General features: G+C 48.1%; 1 protein-coding gene and 1 long non-coding RNA gene across 2 annotated transcripts in view; both read right to left on the bottom strand.

The window, feature by feature from the left end:
• MFHAS1 (multifunctional ROCO family signaling regulator 1) overlaps positions 1-13,249 on the bottom strand; it is a 53,551-nt gene extending 40,302 nt beyond the window's left edge. Inside the window, exon 1 of the mRNA XM_053370927.1 lies at positions 9,819-13,249. Within this exon, the coding sequence (XP_053226902.1) occupies positions 9,819-13,152 (3,334 nt within the window). The 5' untranslated portion in view covers positions 13,153-13,249. The remainder of the gene's footprint in view (positions 1-9,818) is intronic.
• Positions 13,250-15,400: 2,151 nt separating this feature from the next.
• On the bottom strand, positions 15,401-17,681 carry LOC128404836 (uncharacterized). The gene is made up of 2 exons (XR_008328178.1): positions 17,612-17,681; positions 15,401-15,831 (listed from the first exon to the last, which is right to left on the bottom strand). It is a non-coding gene; the product is annotated as an uncharacterized LOC128404836 (long non-coding RNA).
• Positions 17,682-21,467: the final 3,786 nt, after the last annotated feature.

Raw genomic sequence — 21,467 nt, 5'->3', positions numbered from 1 at the left:
AAGCAAAACACTTGAGAAAGTCCTAAGAGCAGGGGGAACACAGGGGTCTGGAATTGCTCCCGGGGAAGTCTTCCAGTGGCTCAAACATTACTAGTAAGGCCACCAGGGATTTTGAGTTGCAAAGAATTAATCTTACAAGAGTACTTGAGGCAGGTAGTGAGTGGTGTGCAACCTTACAAATGTAAACAAACACTTTTTCAAAGATCAAAACTTGGGTTTAAAAAACACTGTGATGTCTGCATTCCTAAACACATTTACTTGGGATTAAACACTACTGGACTGACTTCCAGGATTGTGTTGTGTTTATCACTTTAAAGTAAACATGGAAGTTGATGTTCCAAATTGGGGGAAATTATGCTAAAATATTTTTAATACTGAATTTAACATTTTAATAAGCTATAATACCTTTTAATCTAGTCTTCTTTGTGACACTCTAGTTTGTGTAGGATCAATTATTTTTACATACCTGAGAGGCCTGTACCATGTGATATTTGGAATGTAGATTAGACTCTTGAAAACTAAGAGATTTTCTTATCAGTATAGTTCAGTGTCAGCTTTAGCCCTCAAAGCAGCATCTTTAACATTACAGGACCAGCATTCTCCTAGATATTTTTAGTCCTCAGCATCCATCTGCATGGCACTTCGTACCACTGGACCTCTTCTCCTTTCACTCATAGTGGTATTTGCCTATTATGGAGGCTCTTTGGAGAGGTTTAGTTCTTCTGCCGTACCATGCCTCTTCCATGAGAGGCAGCAAAACACTTTCAAAGAATATGTTTCTTGTATTTCATAGTCAGCTCTCTAATGCAATGGCTGGATTCTTGAGTTCTGAAGATTGAGATGAGCTATATAGTATGAACAACTTCATTGATTGCTTTCATTTGGGAGAAAACAGACGTAGCTTCTCCTAAAGATGCAGTTCCTCATAAATTGAACAAAGTAGCTTCATAAAGGCCAATGCTGTCTCCCCACCCCTTCCATTGCTGTTGTATCTGAACAAATTGTGAGCACAATGCTCTAATTCAGAAACGATCACAACTGTTGACAATAATGTCTCTATCTCTCAACAATCCTGTAACTTTGCACTTCAAACCTGCACATTTGATACCTCTGCATGTTGCTTTGATACCTGCCCAGGAACCTTTTTTGCATGTAGAAAAACAATTCAGGTGGAAGGCTAGGCTAGAACCTTTCTCCCTTATGAGCTAGTTTTCTAATAATCAGATCTCATTCACGTTTACTCAAGAAATAACTTCACTGATTTCAGAAGGATTTATCACCAAATAAGCATGCATAGGACAGCAACACAAATTCAGTGAATTGTTTACAGAAAATGTCTCAACAGAGCCAAACCACATAAGCATACACTAGAAAACAATCTTCATATTTCAAGAGGGGTGTTCACAAGATTTCATGACTTTAGCACAGATTAATTAATCTGGAAGAAACATAAACCCTAAATCCTACCCTTTTAGTCACTAAATGGGATTAGGACCATAATAACCATTCCACACTTTACAGAACTTTCTCAAAAACCACTTAACCAATCAGTTAACTCCTTAACCCACTCCTCTTCCCATAATCCGGGTGACTGGGGAGATCCTGGTAGCCACACTCATTGCATCATTTGTGACTCAGACAGCATGCATTAGATTCTTTAGTCTAGAATATATTCAGACGCACAATGAGACAATTGTAAAAAGACAGCAATGCAAATCCTCAATGGGGTATGCAAGAGAGTCTCTGAAATGTGCTTATCTCATCGGTAATCTTCTGCATGCTCCTTTATTGTCACATCACGCTGTCTGGTGTTCTTAAATTCACAAGGCATACCTAAAACCAGAACCCCAAGTTCAACATAAAAAGCTCAGGCTTTAAATAAACACTAAGTGAGGTGGTCTTTTTAACATAGAAGATCATTCTTAATCAGGGTGCTCAAAATAATTTTTCTGACCATTTCCTAAAATCTACACACACACACACACACACCCTGCCCCTGGTCCCATTGGCGAATATTCCAGTTGGCGAATATGCTTTCCCCACAGTGACCCTATCATGTAACACTGTTCCCGTAGGGCAGTGCTAACTAACCTGTGGCTCTCCTGTGGCTCTTGGACTCCAACTCCCATAAACCCCAACCAGTATGGCTAACACATCAAGGATGGTGGGAAATAGAGTTCAACAACACTAGAGGGCCACCAGCGTTCAAAATTCATTTTGCAGCTGGCCAGTGTGGTGTAGTGGTTAAGAGCGGTAGTCTTGTAATCTGGGGAACCGGGTTCGCGTCTCCGCTCCTCCACATGCAGCTGCTGGGTGACCTTGGGCCAGTCACACTTCTTTGAAGTCTCTCAGCCCCACTCACCTCACAGAGTGTTTGTTGTGGGGGAGGAAGGGAAAGGAGAATGTTAGCCGCTTTGAGACTCCTGGAGGGGAGTGAAAGGCGGGATATCAAATCCAAACTCTTCTTCTTCTTCTATTGGCCGCTTGTGACCAAGCAAAGATGCCCATTCACCAGGATGGCGCATGACGCCACCATCTGGAGGTGCATGCCTGGGGATCCCTGGATCTTGACTGTTTTCACATACTAGCAATGCATCCTGTAAAATTACCATATTTTTTGCTCTATAAGACGTACCAGACCACAAGACGCACCTAGTTTTTGGAGGACGAATACAAGAAAAAAAATATTCTGAATCTCAGAAGCCAGAACAGCAAGAGGGATCGCTGCGCAGTGAAAGCAGCAATCCCTCTTGCTGTTCTGGCTTCTGGGATAGCTGCGCAGCCTGCACTCGCTCCATAAGACGCACACACATTTCCCCTTACTTTTTAGGAGGGGAAAAGTGAGTCTTATAGGGCAAAAAATACGGTATATTTTATCTGCACAGAGTAAATTTTAGGAACCAATAAGTCATATTGAAAAATGTGTCTTTTGAGCTGCCTGGCCCCAAAATGGCAACCAGGCATTCCATTTTGGCGGCTGCAACCCTGGTTTAACGAGCCATTTGGTGCCTAACTTTTATATCTGAGTTTCTAGCACTGTTAGCCACTCCCTGCTCTAGGGTTTTCTATGCTGCAACACTCCAATGCCACGTAATAATGGCTCCCCAGAAAAGTTTTTAAATGCAGCACCAGCTTTGAAAATGCAAGGCTGCTCTCCAAGTGATTTCCCTTGCCTCTGTTCCTTGTCAGACTTAACCTAGGTTTAAAGTCACCAATCCAAGCACAACCCTTAATATTAACTATGGTTCTACCATAAACCTGAAACAGAAACCATTACTTTTAAGTGGATTTGTAAACCGCGGTTGGCACTAACCGCTGGGCTTCACTACAACCAACTGCAAGTACAGTAATACAGTGATGCCTCTGGATGCGAACGGGATCCGTTCTGGAGCCCCGTTCGCATCCTGAAGCAAACGCAACCCGTGTCTGTGCGTCACGATTCGCCGCTTCTGCGCATGACGTCATTTTGAGCGTCTGCGCATGTGCGAGTGCCGAAACCCAAAAGTAGCGCATTCCGTTACTTCTGGATCGCCGCAGAGTGTAACCCGAAAATGCTCAATCTGAAGCGACTTCAAGCCGAGGTAGGACTGTATGTAGTCATGCTCTGAATCGTATTTTTTCTTCCTTCTTTTGAAAAGGAAAGAGGAACACATTTCCAAACAGGGCGATAAATTCAGAATGAAACAAAGGGTGTCTCACCAGCTGAACTATTTAGGCCTGGACCAAACATATATGAACTTCACCAGTCTCTTCCCAGGAAGGAGTTCCTCTGACCCTGCAATCTGTAACCCTTGAGGAAGGGCTTTAGCTCACTGGCAGAACATGCACTTTGCATTTTAAAAGCCCCAGGATTCAATCCCCAGCATTTCCAGGTAAGGTAGGAAATGTTTCCTGCCTGAAACCCAGGGAAGTTGTTCCCAGTCTATGTCGACAGCACTGAGCTAGATGTCCAGTGGTTTGACTTGGCATAAGATGGCTTCATCTGTATGTTTTTAATCCAATGATGAAGGTGACCTGAAAATAGCAGAGCCTTTAATCAGTATCCTCTGGGCTCAGAGGGCTCGTCTTGTCCTTGAATGATTGCAGTGTGGTTCACATTTTCAGTAGTTCGCATATACTTAAAACTAAAATCTTGTTTAGCAGTTATATGCAGAATTATTAGTGCCTGGATGCAATTTTTGTATGTATCAACAGAAAGCCAAATTGGAGGGGGCACCCATTTCCAAAAAGCACTTTAGAGAGGGATAATGAACTTTGCTCACAAACAGATGCTCATTTTCTTTATGGGATGATTGGCTTGGTTAACAAGATACTATAAATTTAAGAATGGCAGGAACATAGCATTGGGCTGAAGGGATTCTTAACTGTATTTTCTCAGTTACTGCCCCTTGTTATCATTGGTGTCTCTGCCACAGTCAATACAGTGGTACCTCAGGTTAAGTACTTAATTCGTTCCGGAGGTCCGTTCTTAACCAGAAACTGTTCTTAACCTGAGGCACCACTTTAGCTAACGGGGCCTCCCGCTGCTGCCGCGCCGCCGGAGCACGATTTCTGTTCTCATCCTGAAGCAAAGTTCTTAAGCTGAGGTAATATTTCTGGGTTAGCGGAGTCTGTAACCTGAAGCGTATGTAACCTGAAGCATATGTAACCCGAGGTACCACTGGACTCAGATTGTGACCACCCTGAGGGCAAAGAACTGTCATCAGTGTCATACCTCATGTTACGTTTGCTTCATGTTACGTTCTTTCAGGTTACGTCCAGCGGCTACCCAGAAGTACCAGAAAAGGTTACTTCCGGGTTTCGCCGCTCGTGCAGAAGCGCTGAATCGTGTTTCCCGCATGCGCACAAGCGCCAAATCTTGCCGCGCACCTGCGCAGATGTGGCACTTCAGGTTGCACAATTTTCATGTTGCGAACAGGCCTCTGGAATGGATCCCGTTCGCAATCAGAGGTACTACAGTGGTGCCCCGCAAGACGAATGCCTCGCAAGACGAAAAACTTGCTAGACGAAAGAGTTTTCCGTTTTTTGAGGTGCTTTGCAAGACGAATTTCCCTATGGGCTTGCTTCGCAAGACGAAACGTCTTGCGAGTTTGTTTGCTTTTTCTTAAAGCTGCTAAGCCGCTAAGCCGTTAATAGCCGCTAAGCCGCTAATAGCTGTGCTTCGCAAGACAAAAAAAACACAAGACGAAGAGACTCACGGAACGGATTAATTTCATCTTGCGAGGCACCACTGTACTGTATTGCTCTCTAAAGCACCCAGTACATTGATTAAAAGTAAAGGGACACTGACCATTAGGTCCAGGCGTGACCGACTCTGGGGTTGCGGCGCTCATCTTGCTTTATTGGCCGAGGGAGGCGGCGTACAGCTTCTGGGTCATGTGGCCAGCATGACTAAGCCGCTTCTGGCGAATCAGAGCAGTGCACGGAAACACCGTTTACCTTCCCGCCGGGAAGAGGTACCACTGTATTGCTCACTACATCGATTGCCCTATGTTAAATAATGACAGGCAAGATATTAAAATAATGACTGGTTGAGCAACAGCTGGGTGGAGTGTGGTGTTCATCACCAGCAATGTTAAGATACTGGAGGAGGTGGGAAGGAGGTAAAGAGGATCCTGGAAGCGCTTCCAGCGTGCATATGATTTTGCCGCCGCTAGTCACTGCTCTGGGACGTGGGTGGTGCTGTGGGTTAAACCACAGAGCCTAGGACTTGCTGATCAGAAGGTCGGCGGTTCAAATCCCTGCGACGGGGTGAGCTCCCATTGTTCGGTCCCTGCTCCTGCCAACCTAGCAGTTTGAAAGCACGTCAAAGCGCAAGTAGATAAATAGGTACCGCTCTGGCGGGAAGGTAAACGGCGTTCGCAACATGAAAATAGTGCAACCTGAAGCGCCAATAAAGCGAGATGAGCGCCGCAACCCCAGAGTCGGTAACGACTGGACCTAATGGTCAGGGGTCCCTTTACCTTTACTAGTCATTGCATACCACCAGGGAAAAAAAGCACTGAGAAGCACAGAAAATCTACCAGACATTGGCTGCTCTCTCTCGCAGAATCACAAGACTGCTATGGAGGAAACTGTGAAGTCCCACCTTTTGGAGACAATATAAAAGAACTTGCTGCATCAGATTTGCTATGGACAAACCTGACTGACCCTGTTATGTTGACAGCAGAAACTCTAACCTACGAGCTTCACCCTGCAAATCAACAAGGGCCTAGTGCATTAACAGATGCAGGAAAGAGCAAGCTTTATGTCATGAATCTGACCACTGAGTCCTCTGAAATGACTTCTACTGGTGCTTACTTCCAGGTATGTAGAAGCAGCAGCAGCAAGCCAGGTCAAAAACTAACCACAGTCTAAGAAAAACGCAAACGAGCCAAAACACACATTTGAATAAGAGTGAAATTAACTCATCCCCCCCTCCCTCCATCTTTATGAAGTACATTCCCAAGTACTTTGTTGAAAGAAAAGTCCCATAAACACATTGCTTATTAAGGTCAGAAGTTTGACTTGATTTTATGCCAACATACGCTCCTCCTGCCAAAAATACTCTTCCGGCGTTCTGACTCAATTCTGCATTACTAAAGCAGGAAAGTATCAACTGGTTACACACAAGTAATGAATTCAAAACAAACCATCATCAGAAAGTCTCCAGCTATCACACTGAAGAGAAGCTGTGAGTCACCACCGCAACCACAATCTCTTTGTGTTGGCTGTCCCCTCGCCTGCTCCCACAATTGAAACCTAGACTAGGGGAGGAGAGTGAGGCAGTCATTTTGCAACTCTCTCTTGCAGTGAGTGACTCACGAGTCACTCTTTGCTGGGGCTCAGAGGGGACCACAACAGTGGAAGTAGCTTTCATAATTAAGGAAGAAATCATTCCAGCAAACCAGTGCATCTTTTTTTCTTCTTAATTGCCTCTCTGCATAAAGGTCATTTGCAGTGATGCAAACTTTCCAAAAAAAAGCTTGTATTGGGAGCCTTTTCCTAGGGCAACGTGCTCTATAGAATTTTCAGTTTTCACCCCAAAAAATTCAGATGTCCCTAGATAGTGTGTTCAAATTCAGCATGTTTATTTTTCCTGCATTTAGGAAACAAAACTGAAAACTAAGAAAGTGTCAAGTTTCAAATACTGTATTTTCCAACATTGTGTTTTCATTTGACATCCATTCATTGCTACTAATTTATTATTTTTCTTATTGTTTATTTTCCCTGCATTTAGTAAACAAAACTGAAAACTCTGAAATCGTCAAGTTTCACATATTATATTTTCAAATATTCTATTATCAGTTGACATCCATTCACTGCTGCTAATTGACTTATGAAATAGAAATTTTTCCATGGAAGTCTGTTGGGGTTATTTTCTGCTCCACATCACTGGCTAGTGTCATAGCGGGGGAAAAGAACCCCGGACAAGTTTATCCAAAGAGGGCCTGAATGACTTATCAGTGGCTCCCTTTGAATTCTATGGGGATAAAGCAAGCTAGGACACAGTTAAAAGGAGACTAAACCTGAACAGTTTTCAGGATTGCCGCTGTACGACTGCACAATAGCTTTGGAGGAATTCCATGTTGTTGTACTCCTCTAATGGCTCCACCAGTGCAAACATTTCAGCTTGCCCAACAGAACAATCTCCCCTCTCTGTCCTCCATGCTGTTCTAGGAGTTCTCCAGACACCCCAGAGCCGATCTGGGATGGCACCCGGGGGCTGGAGGGAGCCCTGTTTCACTAGGGCACAGGTGTCAAACAGAAGGCCCACGGGCCGAATAAGAAAGCTGCCTCTTTAGCGCATGCGCGGCAGCCTACAAGCCAGAGAACGTCTGCCCTCTAGCGGCGCCGGCCGTTCTACACAGGAAACCTCCGCTTTACATGCATTCAGGAAACCTCCACTTGTTTTTATATTGAGCGCATGCCATCCTGTGATGTGACAGATCCAACGGCTGCCTGAACCCTTCTCTTACATTATTACAAAAAACAGTAATAATTGAATGCAGTGACAATAATTTATGATAATAAAGAGTGGACACATAGTCCTACAGATACAACCGGCCCTTTGAGGGTGACCAAACTGCTGATGCGGCCCCCGATGAATTTGAGTTTGACACCCCTGCACTAGGGCAAGGTGATCCAACACTTAACCTTTTTGGCGGCCCTTGGCAACATTTGATGCCCCTTGTACCACCTTCCCAAAGCCAGGTACGTGATATGCTGGGCTTTGAGAAGCTGTCAAATTTTGGCCTTGTCGAGGGGGAGCAAGACATGGCAAAGTGTAGTCTGTTGGTTCCATACTCTTGCGGCCCACTGGGTATGAAAAGCTGGACCGTCCTGCACTAGCAGAATGTGTTGTCCTGGCTCCCATGAGCACACCTACATAGCTGGATCCGGCCCATTATTTTTAAGATAACTGATGCGGTTTGGGAGAGGCACAGCTTCCCATAGGGGGCACCCCCAATATTGCCTCTGGTCAACATTTGTATTGAAACAACACAGAAACCTACCAGACTTGAGGGGAAAGGGAGGTGAATATACATGCCATATGCAGTAACCCTTCTTGTTGGCCACTGTCAACATTAAGAAACCAAAAAAGCAATCACCTCCACCTAATGTCCCCCCCCTTACAGGCAATTTTGACAAACATTCTAACATCAGATATTATTTGGGGTTTTTCATCTTAAAAGCCAACGATTGAAACACATCCCCTAAATCAATTTGCTTTGCAAGTATTCCAAAGTATTAAGAATACATTCACATACTATTCATCTGGTCTGCACAACGCACAGGCCCACCAACCATCCATTGTGGCTTTCCCAAGCTCCCCCCCCCCCTTTTTTTCAATACTCAGCATTTAGTCGCAGGCAGGGAGAATACCAAACACTTGGCTGGCCGCAATATATGGTTGCTTTTGGAGGCTTGTTAAGATTCAAAGCCTCAACATATGTGAACACACACATGCTGCACACATAGGAAGTTGCCAACCTGACTGAAGGAAAAACAGAATACGGAATCTAATGAAGAAACAAACATGAACTCTCTATGAAAACATGTACAGGAGCCAGCAGAAGTAAATCAGTTCCTTTGGCTGTTTTGTACATCAGCATATGCAAAAGCTGCACAAAGGGAGGCAGAGAGGGATTTTTTCACAATACTGCTTGCTAAACATAGCAATGGGTGGGAACAGATGATCCTCTGACCAAGTGACATAATTGTGACAAGGGTGCATGCTGCTGACAAAGTGAGGCTATAAAAATACGCCAGGTATCACTGTTATTCGGGCAAGATGCAGACAGCCATTTTAACCACATATCTCTGTACCTGATGTTCACAAAACACCAACTTATCACTTGACTGGAAAATACGGATGACTAATATGCTTCACAGCAACAGAGTTCGCTGGGGGAGTGGGGGTGTATTCTGTATGGACTTATTTGCACCACCATAATAAGAATTTCACCGCCTACGTCAGGTGAATCCTGTATTGTTCTGCCAAGCGCCAAGGGAGAATTTGACATTTTCAACCCTGACCAGAAATCTGGGGGGAACAGAGAAGTGCAAAGATTCCTCGCTGCTTGGAAGAATGGAACACGGAGCACATACAGGTAAGCAAACTTATCCTGGGGTAACCTCTCTCACCTGGCGGTAGGTGAGATTACCTGCATCATCTTGCAACACGGCAAGCAGCTGCGGAAAGACAGCTTGCATCTATCTATCCACCCGCTTACGAGGCAATTACATGCGCACACTCAATATTAACCCAGTAGTGCACGCACACATGCACACACACACACACACAAAGAAACACCTGAGCATTAAAATATTCTTACCTGGGAAAGTATGCGGGTGGGGCGACCCTCTTTTAAGGCACTTGGAACAGAGGACATGCACAGTATAGTACAGGCCTGGCCATTCTTGAAGCAAGACATTCAGTTCTTCCACTAGTGGGGTTATGGCTTGCCAGGCTGTCCATATATTTGGTAAGGATGCATGACTAGCGATAGACAAAGTATCTGGCTGCTGGGTGCCTTTGGCAGGTCTATAACTTACTACGACAGGTACCTTCCCCCTGTAGGCATAGATCTGGTATTTCCCATCAGACCGCTGAACCACGTGGCTGTTGATCTGGACGCTGTAGCGGGCGAAGAGCCCAGGTGGGAAGATGAAGGGGAAGCTGTACTCAATCTGCAGCTGTTCAGCGACAAAGGACTGCCCACCCAGGTTGGAGCCATTGATCCACGCCTCTGCATGGGGCATCTTGTTCTTCACATAGCAAGGGAACTTGTACCATGCCGTCGCCCCGTTCAAGGGCTTGGACTTGGGCTTGTTGACGCAGTAGCAGAGACCCATCTTCTCCAGCAGCTCCAGGATCAGCTGCAGGTCCTCTCTGCTCTGGATGTGGGGTTTGAGGAGCAGGCGAATGACATGGGCGGGGAGAAGCCCGTGGAGCAAAAAGCCTTCCACATAGTGGTGGAGCTGCGTGGCCTTCAGCTCGTCCACGTGGGCATTGCCAAGCAGTTTCTGCAGCAAGACCGTGGCATCCCGTTGGCAGAAGACGTTGAGGATGTCAATGAGCCTGGGCAAGTTGTGGAAAACGTATTCTCGAAGGGTGAGGTGCTCCTCAAAGTAGAGCAGCTTGCCGCTCTCATGCAAGTAGGAAAGGGCACTCTGGAGACGGTCCTCCGTCAGCCCTGCCTGCAGGCCAAGCCGAGCTGAGTCCCACCAGCTGAGCCACAGCTGCTGAGCCTGCGGTTGGAAGTGCAGCTCCTCCAGCACCTGCCAGGACCTTGGCAGCACCCGGTGCAAATTGGGAAAGATGTCTCTATGCTCGGCTACTGAAAGGAGCTTCTCTCGCAAGCGGCGTACCTGGCAGCAATCCCAGCAGCTGATAGGCAGCACCGGGGAAAGGATTTGGGGCCGGTGGTTGAGCAAATACTGGAACTGAGCTTTCTTGCGCCGCAGGTTCTTGTCTGACACCCCATAGAAGGCGACGTGGGGGCTGGAGCAGCGCAGGTCGAAATCCTGGCCCAGGGCTTCGTCTACCTGCTGGGCCAGACTCTGGAGGCCCTCGTAGTCGCACTTCTCCTGCCGGGAAATCTGTCGGTGGATGTCTAAGCACTTCTCTTCCACCTCCCGTTCAGCGCACAGGTCAGCGTGGGTGCCAACCATGCACACCACGGCATGTGGCACCTTTGCCCCCAGCCAGTGAAGGAAGTGCCCCACGGAGGGATAAAAACACTGCGGCACATAAGTGCTCAGGTTCACCACCAGCACATAGAGGGCTCCCGGAGAGAGGAAGAAGGGCTGGATCACGTCGTAACTTGGGTCTCCCGCCAGCTCGTACACAATGAAAGTCAGGCCCCTTTCCACATCGGCAGTCCAGTCCGTCACCTCTATGCCTTTGCTGCTGCCTGGCAACCCTGCTGGGTAGGGAGCTGGGGGCATAATGGGCCGTAGGGGAGGGTAATATCCTAAGTGCGCCTCCCCATTTATTTTTGGTGAGGGGGCCAGCGGAGCATCATCCTGCCGCTCAGCAGCAAAACATCCCACCTGGGTCTGCCCAGCAGCTTTCGGGGAAGGGTAGAAGAGCATGTCCCACTGCTCACTGGAGATACATCCCAAATGGGAACATTTCAGGGTCGAAGCTGGCAAAGGGGAAGCCTCTGGCTGCTCGACAATGGGGCGACGGTGTGGCTGTGCTTTGGGGGAAAGAGGCTGAGGGGGCAGGTCTCTTAGGGTCTGCATGAAGCACCCCTTGGTCCGAGCTCTCCCAGCGTCCTTGCAGGCTGCAGCGAAGGACAGCTCTCCATGCCCTTGTCCCTCGTCCTCGTCCTCCACTAGACACTTCCTCAGCAGCGTCTTGCCTGCGTTTTTCAGGCCCATCAGGACCAGCTTGAGCCGGGGCTTGAGGGCAGGCTGGGAGTGGGCCAGCTCCTGCTGATAGGCCGCGATGTAAGGGATGCCCTTCATGCAGACCTCGTAGGGTGGCTGAATCAGAGGGTTGTCTTTGATCTTCCAGAGGCTGATGCGGTTGAGCTGGCCAAAGCCCTCGGGCAGGATGGCAATCTGGTTGCCCTGCAGGACCAGCTCCTCCAGGTTATGCAGCTGGACGATGGAGTCGGGCAGGTAGCGGATGCGGTTGTTGTCCAGCCACAGGGTCCGCAGCTGGCCCAGCTGGCACAGCCCAGCGGGCAGCAGGGTGAGTTGATTGCGGCTCAGGTACAGCTCTTCCAAGCCAGGCAAGGCCAGCACAGCGGCGGGGAAGTCGGCCAGCAGGTTGGAGGAAAGGTTCAACATCTTGAGGCGCTGAAGGCCACCAAACCCGGCGGGCAGTCCTCTCAAGCGGTTCCCGTCCAGCATGAGGCTCTCCAGGGCCCCTAGCTGGCACAAGCCTTCGGGCAGGGCAGCCAAGCCTGTGCCGCTGAGCCACAGGATCTTCAGGCGCCGCAGGGCGGCGATGCCCTCGGGCAGGGCCCGCAGGTGCCGGTTGCCGGAGCAGTCCAGCTCCTCCAGGGAGCCCAGCGCCAGCAGCGCCGGAGGGAAGGCGGGAAGCTGGTTGTGGTCCACGTCGAGGGCGCGCAGCTGCTGCAGGCGGGCCAGGGCCTCGCCGGGCAGGCGGCTGAGGCGGTTGAAGCTCAAGTCCAGCTCCTCCAGCTGCCGCAGCTCGCCCAAGGCGTCGGGCAGCGCTCCGTCGCCGCCGGCGCCCAGCAGGTTGTGGCTGAGGCTGAGCTTGCGCAGCCCGCGCAGGAGCGCCAGCGCCGGGCCGTCGTCGCGCAGGGAGCGCAGGCGGTTGTGGCTCAGGTCGAGCTCGGCCAGGCGGCCCAGGTGCCCCAGGGCGGCGGCCGAGGGCAGCCTCGCCAGCCGGTTCCTGCGCATCGAGAGCACGCTCAGGCTGCTGCCCACGGCGGCGCACAAGCCCTCGGGCAGCTCCTCCAGGCCGCGCCCGCTCAGGTTCAGCGTCTCCAGCGGCGACGGCGGCTCCTGCTCCTGCTGGGGCTCCGGCTGCTGCAGCAGCGCGGACTTGGGCTCCGGCTCTGCCTGCGGGCCGCTCTCCTCCCGGGAGCCCAGCTCCAGCTGCCCGAGGTCGCTCCGCAGCTTGCCGGCGCGCAGGGCGGCGTCTCGCCACAGCCGGGCCGCTTCCTCCGGCCGCTCCGTCTCGGCCATAGCGCCGCCGCCGCCGCCGCAGTCCTTAGGGCGCACCGAGGCGAGAGGAAAGATGGGCCCGGGCACCAGCGCCGCCCCCGCCGCCGCCGCCGGGCTCCCCGCCGCAAGCCGGGCCTCGCCGCTGCAACGTAGCGCGGGGCTTCGCCATGGAGGAGGCTGCGCGCGTCTTGCGCTAGGCAAGGCTGCCGGCCGCAGGGATGTCCCGTCCGCCGCGCCTCTTCCTCCGCCGCCGCGCCCGGAGGAGCATCCTTTCTCCTGGGCGGCCGCTCCCAGCAAGGCGGCGCCGGCGGATTCCCGAACCGGGACTGAGGGGAGGAAACTGGAGGAGGTGCCCGTGGCGGCGGCGGCGGCAACAGCAGCGCCGCCCCTCGGCGCGTCAGTGCACGCCTGGTCGGAGCCGCCCTTGCAGGAGGAAAGGGCGCGCCAGCCTGGAGCGCAAGCTTTTCCTCGCTTCCCTTTGCTGCCGGCTCGCCTCCATGAACGAGGCTCGCCGTCCTCACCCAAAGGAGGCAACTCCGAGGGGCCAAGGTCCCTTAGCACCCCCATAAAATATTTGAGGGGGGCCAGCCCCCCCAGCTGATGCTCACTGCCATTCAAATGGTGTATCAGGATTTATGTTGGGGGGGCAGGCTTTATGTGGGGGGCAGAACCTCAGTTAAGTATTTTTATTGATTTAAGGGGGCAGCTGCCCCCCTTCTCCCCTGGCTATGCCCTTGCGTGTCCTATGATTGATTAGGTGGGGTGGGGCTTACCTGCCCCCCCCCCATATTTTATTCAAGTTGGCATTCCTGAAGTCACCTAAGGTTCAGACCTGCAGGAAGTCAGGGTGTTCCGGGGACTGGTGTGCTGCAATGTGAAAGTTCCATCTGTCTAAAGAAGATGATGATAATTAAGGTAAAGGTAAAGGGACCCCTGCCCATTAGGTCCAGTCGTGGCTGACTCTGGGGTTGCGGCGCTCATCTCGCTTTATTGGCCGAGGGAGCCGGCGTACAGCTTCCGGGTCCTGTGGCCAACATGACTAAGCCGCTTCTGGCGAACCAGAGCAGCGCACGGAAACGCCATTTACCTTCCCGCTGGAGCGGTACCTATTTATCTACTTGCACTTTGATGTGCTTTTGAACTGCTAGGTGGGCAGGAGCAGGGACCGAGAAACAGGAGCTCACCCCGCCACGGGGATTCGAACCGCCGACCTTCTGATTGGCAAGTCCTAGGCTCTGTGGTTTAACCCACAGTGCCACCCATTCACACATGCAAGGCAGAGCCAACCATTTAGTTGAAGTTGAGAGCTTTTAAATTCATTTCAGGGAGTGCTCCATACCTCTCTGTGTGTGCTTGTGAACTAGTTCAATCCATGGGGGCAATTCTCAGGAACAATACTTAACTGCCAATGTGGGGGGACCTTTGGCCTGCTTAGTGTTGCTGAAGTACAGCTCCCATCAGCCCCAGTATGTGCAGCGACCAGTGATGACGGGGACTGAAGTTCAGCAACATCTGGCAGCCCGAAGGTCCGCAACACCAGCACTACTGAAATAAATAAGAGCAACTTGGGATCACTACTGCAGTTAGACAATGGTCTCGCCTCCTTGTCCCTCTCTACACTGCCCAACCCAAGCTTCTTGAGTTCTCTTGGTTCTATTCCCACTTCCTTGTGGAGGAAGATAGCAGTTAACTATTAGAGACCAAGGTTCACACAGATGTCTGTTTATTTACTTTTCGCTTTTGCTAACCCTTCCTCCAAGGAGCTCACATTCTACCTCACCCCAGCAGCCTTGTGAGGTTACCGTAGTTCAGGTTGAGATATGTCTGTGATCATCCACTGATGATCTGCTGTGATCCTTCAATAGGGGAAATAATAACCTTTTATTTAGACTAGAAAGGGTTTCCAGTCTTCCTTAAAATATTCTAAATTTGTATGTTTTAACAGTGCCATCCATTTTGCCATCTCTGCAATATGCCAAGATTTTCAACAGGTGATCATATCAAAGGATATTGTGAGTTGGACCCACCCGTACCTGGAGATGCCAGAAATTGAACCCAGGTCCTTCTAAATGCTAAGCATGTGCTCTGCCCACTGAGCTACAGCCTTTATGGTGGACAGCTACCAGGACACCCGGGGCCTTGACCAATAAGCTCTCCTGCCTAAGCAGAGTTAGGGTCAAACTGCACTTCCCATGATCAGGGGGAAAACAAAGGGCCGGGCTGCCAGGGCTGGAGTCAGATGCAGGTCAGCACAAAGAAGCAAGGCCAGTTGTCAGTGCTCAGTCAACTTTTTATTCAAGGAAATGAACATACAACTCAGCAACACTTCCCAGTAGGTCTTGGCCCTGTGGAGCAGTTGTCAGGACTGAGGTCCCTGCCTTCTAAGGCTCCTCCTCTCCCAAGCAGTCTCAAACAGCACCTGAGCATCTCTGGCCTCTGTTCCACTCTCCTCATTATTCTGTGCCTTCTTGGAGACAAGGCTGGAGGGGAGCTTGTCGCAGCAGGAGAGGGAGACTCCCTGGATTCCTCATCAGTCTCTTGACGCCCCTCCTCTGCTTCAGCCTTGGAGTCTGAACTGCTTCCATCCACAGGTTCTTCCTGCTCACTAAACTTTGTTGCCCCTTCACCATTTGTTGCTTCCTTAGATTCTCCGAATTGCAGAAATTTGCGTCTTTGCTTATCCTGGCCACTGACACATGGCTTAAAAAAGAGAGAGATTAATTTGCAAATGCTGTATACAGATGCATATTTAAAAATGATTACTACCCTACTGAGTCATACAAAGTAGACCCATTGGTTTCAGTGAGTCTGAGTATGAATTAGCTGGATGCATGATTTTACTCTTGAGTATGACTAATGTTAGATATCGCTCTGTAATTTTTATAGAGGAATACTATACATCTCACTGTAGTGGGGAGGACCAGGGCCTGTGTGCATGTTCTCAGTCTTCTGCCAAGGGGCTGGCTGCTGATGGGAGTTCCTGGGCCCCTGCTTTCCTTTACTTTTAAACCAGATTTGGAATGGACAGCCATTCAAATAGAGGTCATCAGACAGAGAACGGCCACCCGTCCTTATCCTAACCTTCTGATAGCCCTTCAAATGGACACAAGTCTTCTCCAAAGGAGGACACTGACCTGCTTGTTCTGCTAATGTGTGCATGTGGTACCAGTTGCTCTGTTATTGAGACCTTGTCCATTTTCCACATAATTTAAATAGGCTGCGTTTTTTGTGTGTGTGCATGTTGCTTCCTAAACAAACAAAGATGTCAAATTAGACTCTCTTTAAAAAAGTACTAGGGGAGTAGTACTCCTTAGTACCTGGGAATGCTAGGATAGGAAGCACCCACATGATCCAGCCTATCTAGACACACCTGGAGATGCATCAGGGGAGCATCATTAGAGCAGCAGGCACAGGGCAAAGGTTGCTTGAACTGGTCCTTAGATGCCAGGCGGAGTTCAGAACCAAGCTTATTCACTGAAATCCCCACCCAAAAACACTCCCATGCTAATACTTTGGGAAGTGAGGGATATAGGGGAAAACAGAGGGGCATGATGGTTGCATTAGAAGTTAGCAAGGACACCGCAGGGACTTGAATCCTGTCCTGGAAACCTTGAAGGTGGTGCTTGAAATGGTCCTTTGGTGCAACGGTGGAATTAAAAATCAAGCTCAGTCACTGAAGTCACCACCCTCCCATGCTAATACTTTGGCTTAAGAAAAATGGAGCCAATTGTTATTTCGGCAGTGTGGGATAGAGAGGGATAGAGAGACAGAGAGGGATAGAGAGATACGAGAGAGAGAGAGAGGGATAGAGAGTCAGAGAGAGATAGAGAGGGATAGAGTGAGTTAGCAGTTGCATTGGAAGTTAGCAAGGACACCGCAGGGACTTGAACCCCGTCCTGGAAACCTTGAAGGTGGTGCTTGAAATGGTCCTTTGGTGCAATGGTGGAGTTAAGAATCAAGCTCAGTCACTGAAGTCACCACCCTCCCATGCTAATACTTTGGCTTAAGAAAAAGGGAGCCAATTGTTATTTGGGCAGTGTGGGATAGAGAGGGATAGAGAGACAGAGAGAGATAGAGAGGGAGAGAGAGAGAGAGAAAGATAGAGAAGGATAGAGAGACAGAGAGGAACAGAGAAACATAGAGAGAGAGGGATAGAGAGAGATAGCAGTTGCATTGGAAGTAAGCATGGACACCGCAGGGATTTGAACCCCGGAGCGCCGACCACCAGTGCCTTTTGCTTTTTTTTTTGAGCAATGCAACAAGGGGAAAGGCAAAACCTGAGAGAACATTCTGTGAATGTTCTCTCAGGAAAAAGAAAAACCTTAAGAGTTATGAAGAAATCTGCTGCAAAGGGCTTCCACTTCTGACGAGTCAGGGACTGCAACCTGAAAGAGTCTTAACAGAAAACAATGTTAGCGCAAAAAGTTGCAGATGGAACATGATAAGAGATTTCTTACCTAGTAAAGCAAGGGGTACTGACCTAAATATCCTTGAACAATGGAATACCATTTTGACTGCCATTTTTGTCTGAAGCTGGATGAGCCATTAATAATAATAATAATAACTTTTATTTATATCCCGCCCTCCCCAGCCGAAGCCGGGCTTAGGGCGGCTAACAACAATAAAACAGTACAAAAGTACAGCACAAACAACACTCTAAAATCATTCATTATAAAATTAATTAAAATTCAAGCCACTGGCCACCATTGGGCCAGAGCTCCGCGAAGATTGCCGAGGGAGGGAGTCAGGCTGTGCCCTGGCCAAAGGCCAGGTGGAACAGCTCTGTCTTGCAGGCCCTGCGGAAAGATGTCAAGTCCCGCAGGGCCCTAGTCTCTTGTGACAGAGCGTTCCACCAAGTCGGAGCCACAGCCGAAAAAGCCCTGGCTCTAGTTGAGGCTAGAAGGGCACAAAAGAGAGATAAGATTCAGACTTAAATGTCTGCCATTAAGCTTGGTGTGGAAAGAGGAAAGATTGCTCAATGCTCACACTTTTGTTTGTCCATTTGACTTCATGTGTCTGGCAGCTCCTTCTGTTGGTCTGCGATCTAGAGTCACTGGTTTATCTTACCATCAGGTGAGCCTCAATGTGGTGACACGGAATAGAGCCTCTTCTGACAACTCAGTCACTGCAACCTGAAAGAGTCTCAGCACAATGAGTTGCAGACGGAACACAATAGAGATTTTCTCCCTAGCCAAGCAAGGGGCATTATGTCATCTTGTCGTTGCTGCTGGAAAGGCTAGTCTTTTCAGTACAGCTCCACTTGCAAGACACATTGGAGACATATTCCAGAGTTAAAGGCTCCATTTTAGGATGGGAATATACAGAAGAATCCTTTGCGGTAAAAAGTCGCAAACCGTCTTGCCGCAACTTTAAAACGAATGAGGAATCACAGAGTACCATTTTGACTAGATATTTCCTCCCTAGTCAAGCAAGGGATACTCACCTAGATGTGGTTCAGTCACAGAGTGCCATTTTGACTGCCATTTTTTCAAGAAGCGGATGAAGAGATTAAAAAGGAGAGGCCAGTACAAAAGCATTGCACTGAAAAAGATCACTGAGTTGTCTTCATCCAAAGACTAATTAGTTTGTAAGGTAAATAAAACTTTAAGACTTTAAAGTGTTTTAGCACAAGAATTGCAGGTGGAAGAGAGATTTTTTCTCCAGCCAAACACGAGATACTCACCTAGAAGCCCTTCAATCAGAATGCATACAACTGCATTGTTACATTAATTATGATGTAGCATTTCAAGTTTACTTGTTAGAGATTTGCGCCTTTTGCTACCTCTGAAAATTCAATTTAATAGTTACCTTCCTTCAACTGCAGCGCTAGTTTCCAGGTGGGAAGTTACTGGCAAAGCAAGCTGACTGCTAGATCTGGTTTTAAAATGGATATTTTAAATATATTACTTTCAGTGCTGGAGAAGAAGAAGAAGATGATTTTGGATTTGATATCCCGTTTTATCACTACCCCAAGGAGTCTCAAAGCGGCTAACATTCTCCTTTCCCTTCCTCCCCCACAACAAACACTCTGTGAGGTGAGTGGGGCTGAGAGACTTCAAAGAAGTGTGACTGGCCCAAGGTCACCCAGCAGCTGCATGTGGAGGAGCGGAGACGCGAACCCGGTTCACCAGATTACGAGTCCACCACTGTTAACCACACTGGATCCTTATTATTATTATTATTATTATTATTCTTTAGAGTCAACACTTTGTGTTGTCTGAGCTTTGTGCTAAATAGCTGCTCCTAGAAGATGCTTAGCAAAAATAAAATAAAATCCAAAAACCTTGGTTTTTACCACCAGAGAGCCACGTTACACATCGGGGTAATCTTGCCTGGCCTGTTCCATAGTTACCTTTTGAGCTCCATTTCCCATATCTTTTCGTAATCTTGCAGGTTCTGCTGGAAAGGCTTAGTGGAGTTGATGTTCTACTCTGCTTCCTCATTTGATCCTGGTTAGGCTGTGAGATAGAGCTCTTCATGGCAAAGTGAGAATTTGAACTCTAGTCTCCCAGGTCCTAATCCAGCACTCTAACCTCTCTCAGGAACTTCCTTTGGAGAAAGCACTTTCCCCCAGGATCCTGGACTTGCCACGTCCCTGAGCAGTCACTCTCCAGTCGCCACCAGCAGGTTCATCCTCAAAATGCTTTATTTGCCTTTTCAGCAAGTTTTAAACTTACCTGTCTTTCTCTCCTTCCAAGGCAACCTGAGCCCACATGAAATTAGAAGGAACGGCTTTGTCCTCTCCTTGCCTTCTTTGCTCCCCCCCCCACCACATGCATATTTCTAGCTTCAGCAACAAAAATCCCAAACTTTCCCTTCATGAAATGACTTCTCTAGTTGCCTTTTAAAACAAAAGCCTTCTATTTTGCCTACTCATCTTCCCTCTTCTTTAAGCGGACTTCATATCCATGTACCCTTTCATGTGCTTCCACTTTTCATCCTTCATTTGTCTTCATTTTCTCTTGGCTTTTCCATTTAAGTATTTTTGATTTTCTTGATTCTCTTTAAAATCTCCATCTTGGTATTTTTCTGAGTTTTCAATTTAAATTTTGCTTGGCTAAACTCTTTTTGGGGGGACTTTCTCAAGGTCCATCATCTGTCTACCATTTACTGTCCCTGTGTTATTGGGATTAAGTCTTCTTTGATCTTCTATTTTCCTTCAGTTTCCTTTTAATTTGAAATTTAATGCCTCTCCTAACACTTTTTAGGGACAGATACCTGATTAAGATATATGTGTGCAGTATTTGAAATCAACCACCGCAGAGATCACAGGTTAAAATTACCTGTGTCCCTTTTTAAAATTGTAAACGATGAATTTCAGCAGAGTGAAATCCCTTCATTTACTGTAAAAAAAATTCCCAGTAGTTTTGAAAAGCATCTAACCTAAGCCGGTTTCAGTTGCCTTTTCAAACCTGTTTCATCTTCCCAGCCTCCCTCTCCTAATCCCTCTGCCCCTTAACTCCTTCAGCTCTGACCAGTGAGAGGGCCAACACCAGTACTATAGCCAGGGACAGGCTCACTCACTGGAATGTGGCTCGCTCCTTCCACCACCTGTCATAATAACACATAAAAAAGTCCCTATCAGCATTTATACAGTGGGTGCAAATGTCTTTATTTTTGACAGGGGGTCACTTCAGGGCTTTGATGGGAAATGAGTATTTTCATTCCAAATTAAAACATTCTGGAAATACAAGGGAACTGAATTTGAAATCCACCTAAATTTCATGGAATACAAACTACAGGAACATGACCTGCACAGGAGAATAAGGGAAAGACTATGGGAAGAGGGGCTGGCTTGGATCTCAGTGTTGCCCATTGAATTCTATGGAGCAAAGTAAATGGGCTATACAGTTGGAAAAGTAATCTGGGGTACAGTTGGAAAGGACAGCAGTTGCTTCTCACTCCTATGTATAGAGAACATTCTATGATAGAATGAATGAAGACTGGGTGCTTGTTTTTAAAAAAGTTGGCTTAAAAATAAAGAAAGGGGTGGTTAATTTTAAATCATTGCTCCTGTTTGTAGCATACCGGCCGTCTTTCCCTCGAAAATTGCTTTGTTGAAATATAATACCTGGTTGGTGGAGGGGAAAGGTTTGGAGGACGACATTGATCAACCGTCTCTCCTGCCTGCCCCCATAAGCACTCTTATTTTAGTCAAGCAAGCGATATTCTCAGAGAATATGCCTGAGTGGTTCAAGGAACAGATTTAGAAGTGATGAAAAGGAAGATATAATTTAAGCTAGTCCCCCTTCTTGGAACTGAAGGCCTCAACATAATTAGCAGTGATGATTGAAAGCAAAACCCTATATGGACATTCTGTTTGCTTTCAGAGATCA

The sequence above is a fragment of the Podarcis raffonei genome, chromosome 17, assembly GCF_027172205.1.
Source record: "Podarcis raffonei isolate rPodRaf1 chromosome 17, rPodRaf1.pri, whole genome shotgun sequence".
Lineage (NCBI taxonomy): Eukaryota > Metazoa > Chordata > Lepidosauria > Squamata > Lacertidae > Podarcis > Podarcis raffonei.
The sequence above is the reverse complement of the archived record's forward strand: the minus strand, read 5'-3'. Positions and strand labels throughout refer to the sequence as shown.